Source organism: Cornus florida, unplaced genomic scaffold, assembly GCF_030987335.1.
Source record: "Cornus florida cultivar Cherokee Brave unplaced genomic scaffold, ASM3098733v1 CherokeeBrave_3.0.0_Hap2_Chr09, whole genome shotgun sequence".
In the NCBI taxonomy this organism is placed as follows: domain Eukaryota; kingdom Viridiplantae; phylum Streptophyta; class Magnoliopsida; order Cornales; family Cornaceae; genus Cornus; species Cornus florida.
Window position 1 is genome coordinate 71,250,102 of NW_026775579.1, and position 5,344 is coordinate 71,255,445.

The 5,344-nt window shown below is 32.0% G+C and overlaps 1 protein-coding gene across 1 annotated transcript; it reads right to left on the minus strand.

Moving 5' to 3' along the window:
• Positions 1-1,489: 1,489 nt before the first annotated feature.
• LOC132272823 (zinc finger BED domain-containing protein RICESLEEPER 2-like) lies at positions 1,490-2,457 on the minus strand. Its single transcript, XM_059773904.1, has 3 exons — positions 2,366-2,457; positions 1,600-2,263; positions 1,490-1,510 (listed from the first exon to the last, which is right to left on the minus strand). Exons 1-3 carry the CDS (start codon positions 2,455-2,457, stop codon positions 1,490-1,492), a joined length of 777 nt encoding a protein of 258 aa, XP_059629887.1.
• Between the last annotated feature and the right edge of the window lie 2,887 nt (positions 2,458-5,344).

Sequence of the window (5,344 nt, forward strand, 5' to 3'; positions counted from 1 at the left end):
TATCATCCTCAATTCAACATAGGAAAAATACAACATGGTTATCATTCTCAACACAAATAATAAGATTCAATGGAGATGCAATGCATGCCGATGTCGCTCCCCATTTTCACAATTAGAATCATCACTTTCAAACTGTTAATGTAACCCCCTTTGGTGACTCCGCAACGCCAAGAGAAGGATTGGCTACTGTCCCTGACCTTTGGTGACTCCGCAGCGTCATTATGGGGCCCAGATAGCTCCACCACACTAGGGCAATCTCCCTAGTTCCCTCTAGGTTATATTAACCGACCGGCCCGTTAGTGACTCCGCAGCGACCGGGTTTTCCAAAACACTTTCATCAAAATATTCTTTCCCAAAACTCCCCATTTTCATTTCAAAAACAATTTCTTCCCTTCATGCAACCCAATGGTGTACATGCATGTCTCATGATCACAATACTATGAAAATGAGGAATTTGACACAACACAAGTAAGCATGTTCTCATACTTTTAATATTTAGACAATAATGGATTATCACAAAATACAATAGGCATGCTTTCATACACCATTCATAGCATGTGAACAATACAATAGGCATAAAACTCATTATATAAGCATGTTTCTCATATAGCACAATCAAGACAAGTCTTCACATATTCACGTATACACAATCAAGACATTTTAGGCTTCAATTAATACCAATAAGCATGTTATAACACAATTCAAGTAGAATAACTAACAAAGGTGCATGAATAATGTGAATTAGGAAGCCTCTACCTCAAAATGAGCAAAACCCTAGAAATGGGTCAAGAATTTTGAAATCCCTAGGAGGCACCAAATCTGAATTTGCTGGTACTCAAGCGTAGAGCTCGCCGTGCTTTCCGATTTGCCTAAAACGGTATCCAAAATCTCTAAGTAATGAGAGAGGAATCCAAACTCAAAGTTTGGTAACAAAATAGAAAAGAAAAAAGAATGAAGAAGAGAAGAGAGAAAGGGAGGGTTACGGGAGAGAGAAAATGAGGAAGCCAAAATGGGTTTCTAGACCACTTATGTGGTTAATGGTGGGTCCCACCAATTTTATTTTCTTTTCCCTTTTTCTTTTACTTTCATTATCCACCTCACCCATATTTAATTACATGCACCACCAAGTAAACACCACATAATCATAGAAATTAAATTACACCCAATGCAAATTGACCCAACTAAAAATCTCATACGCAAAAATGTGAAAGGACAAAAATACCCTTTCGGCCACTAAGTTCTAGAAAAATGAAAATTGCCGAAAATCAGAAACGTCACATGGTAATTACCTGATTCGTATTCTTCAATTTCTTGCATAGTTTCTTTAACTTCGATTGGAAGTGGTGAAGCCTGTAACCAATCTTGTGCACATATCAAGCACTCCACAAGTTTGGGCGTTAGAGAACTACGGAATTGATTAAGAACACGACCTCTAGTGCTAAAAGCGGATTCAGAGGAAACTGTAGACACAGGAATAGCCAAAAAATCTTTAGCAACTTGAGCTAACACTCTATACTTGGAGCAATTCAATTTCCACCAACTCAATATTTCAAAACTTGGGGCACACTTCTCACAGGATTCCTCCAAATATCTATCCACCTCAGATTTGCAATCCATATCGTTTTCTTCTTCCAAGTACTTTTCAAACATAGAATCAAGAAAGTGTTCTTGCTCACGTGCTTCTCCAAGTGGCTGATCAACCGCCATTCCATTTGAATTTCGAGTCAAGGTGGCCAAAGATGAATTAAGCGAGTCATACAATTGGTACTCAGCAAAAACACGACTCAAAGCCTCTTTTACCCTATGTGTTAGCTCATCTACCTTGTGAGGAGGATAAAGTTTACCAGAGCAAAACTTCACATACTTCATTTTGAAACGAGGATCCAACACAAGAGCAACCAACAACATTATGTCCATTTTTTCAATGCTCCAACAATACTTGTCAAATTTGCTCTGCATTCTAAAGGCCATGGAACTTAAACAAGTATCCGAACTTTTTGCCCACTTGGATAAAAGACTTTCAATTCCAATTACTTCTTGAAAATATGAATTTGAAGTGACATATAAACATCCAGACAAGCGTAAAGCTGTATCATAAATTTTTTGCAAGAATTTGGCCAAAAGTCGAGCATCATCCCAATCACTCTTCGATGGAGGTTCATTACTAAGTTCCAACTTGTAATGTGGATCTTCCTCCTCAAACCTCTCAAATGCCTTTTGAACTTCTAATGCTGCTTCTAACATTAAAAATGTGGAGCTCCACCTAGTTTGAACATCAAGGCATAAAACACTTTTACTTGATATTCTCTCTTTCTCTATACATGCCTTAAAATGTTGTTGTCTTTGTGGAGAACTCTTAATATACCTCACAGCCTCACGAATACGAGTTATTGAATCCTTAATGTTATTTAACTCATCATTCACAATAAGATTCAATATGTGAGCAGAACACCTCATGTGAAAAGATTCACCACCTAGAATCAAAGTGCCATTCTTTTCGCAAAATTTTCTTTTCAAGTAAGCAATAGCATCATCATTGAAACTTGCATTATCAACTGTGAGAGTGCATAAGTTATCAAGACCCCATTCAATTAAACATGCCTCAACTGCCTGACCAATTGCCTCACCTTTGTCACTCGAAATCACACAAAAGTTTAGAATCCTTTTATGCAATTTCCAGTCATTATCGATAAAGTGAGACGTTAGGCACATGTAAGAGAGGTCCTGCAGCGAGGTCCAACAGTCTACAGTGAGAGAAATTCTTTGATTTGTTTCTTCCAATATGTTCCTCAACTTCTTCTTCTCTCTAAAATACGTTGCCAAACAATCCCTTGCCAAAGTAGTCCGTGACACGAGCTTAAATTCAGGTTGCAACACACTACAAAAACTACGGAATCCTTCATGCTCCAGAAACTTAAAAGGCAATTTATCTATTATGATCATCTTAGCAAGTGCATACCTAAACAACTCCTGGTCAAATTTACAAAGATGGTTACTATTGGAGCTTTCTTCTCCTCCCACCATTTGAAACGATTGGAGCTTTTGTTTTTTGTTTAGGTGGTATGGATATTTGAGACACCTAGTAACATGTTTTTTTAACATATTAGTCTCGTTAATACTCTCCCGCGCATAAATTGCATTACAATAATTGCATTTGGCACCCTCAGGTTTCCCTTCCTCCTCAAATTTAGTAAAGTGATCCCAAACATCAGATTGAAAGGCATTTTCCTTAGAAGTGCATACCTTCTTTCGAGATGGAGAGGTGGAAACATTGGTAGCAGTATCAGGAAGAGCATCACTGCTTTGATTTAAAGTATCTCCAGTGGTTGACATCTAAAATTAAAGAAAATTAAGCATTGTTACTAGGTGATTTACTAGAAAATCAGTTCTCATTTATTAATAGAAATATTAAAAGTTAAGCAACCATGCACTAGAATTTTTAGATATTATCAAATAATAAAATTAGAGTAATAAGAAATGAAACTCTTGCCCACTGAACAAACTATAAACTCAGATTATCAAATCATTAAAAATTCTTAATCTCATATATATGGTTATGTCTTTACTCCAAGGGGATCAAAATTGGTGTTTAACAAGAGGTAATTAAATGTTAGATATATAAAAATATATAGATAAGTATTGAATGGAATATAACTATACGCTATATGCTGAAAGAACTAAGTAGTTATAGATTTCGTGGAGAGCCTTTTAAAAAGTTTAACCAAAAAAATGCAATTATCGTGAGACTTTAATAATAATATTATTCAGAAAGAATCTAACAAGAAAAAACACATATACACACAAATCAAGATAAGGAAAAGAAAAAATAAAATAAACTGAATTTCTTACATTTTTTCTCAAAATTTTTGTGCGCGTGTTTTTGAGTGTGAAGAGTGAAGACAGAGAGAGAGAGAGACTTACCGGAGCATAAGTTCAATCGTCGGCCGGAGAAGATGGTGGATGTCACCGGAAAAAATGGTGAGCCGTGTTGAGAGCGAGAGAGGCGAAGAGTAATAAGTATTAGGTCAATGGGTTGGGACCCTATGTGTAGAAGATTAACGGTTACGGTTCTTTGGCGCCAAACCTTGAACCGAACCGAACCGACAGTCATTTGAAACTGAACTAATGTTTTTTTAGTTAAAACTGAACTAATGTTATATACAAACATTTAGATGTTTACAATTTTTAATTTTGAAATTTCGGCTTAAACATGTACCAGTTCATGTCCTAATTCTGTAAACTTTTATTAATTGTACAATCATGTAGTTATGTAGTTTAATTAATCATTGATAGCAAAAATAGCATTTGCAGATTTTTCATCAAGAGCATTTGCATCTTTTCATTACTAATTTACGATCTTGTATTTATTTATTTATTTATTTTTAACTTTTCAATTTTATAAACTTTGTGTCATATTTCATAGTCAAGTAATATATTATTCTGTGAGGATGATATTAAAATTGTGTAAAAACACAACATAAAATTAATTTAAATATTATTCAGTTGGACAAAATGAGAAACACATTTTTTTAATGTTTATATTTTAGACAAATATAGGTCTATTATGTTTTTAAAAATGAACAAAGAATTTGTTAAAATTTTAGTCATATGCATTGCACATGACATTTTTCAAAATATAAAATTCTGAAAAAAATTATATACATTACATTTAGAATATAAGTATGTGTGTTTATTGCGATGAAAAATTTTATGATATAAAATTCTGACAAAAAAGACGTTTTTAGTCATGTGCACATGATGTTCTCCCTATATATCAGTTATATACATTACGATTACGTTTTTTTTTTTTTTGTAACTTTGAGAATGTTTATATTTATAGGAAAATGTCTACAATTTGGTGATAAATATTGAAGTCTATAGTTGGCTTGATTTATTTTATGTTGAACAAAAATTGTCTTTAAATAATTTTGAATAAAAAGTTTAAATTTTCCAACTTGTCGTGAGACATTATGTTTTGTAAGTTTGGTGATAAATATTTAAGAGATAAAGTTTTATTTTTTAGTCTAAGCCAAATGTATTTTACAAGAAATAATAATAATAATAATAATAATAATAATAATAATAATAATAATAATAATAATAATAATAATAATAATAATAATAATAATAATAATAATAATAATAATAATAATAATAATAATAATAATAATAATAATAATAATAATAATAATAATAATAATAATAATAATAATAATAATAATAATAATAATAATAATAATAATAATAATAATAATAATAATAATAATAATAATAATAATAATAATAATAATAATAATAATAATAATAATAATAATAATAATAATAATAATAATAATAATAATAA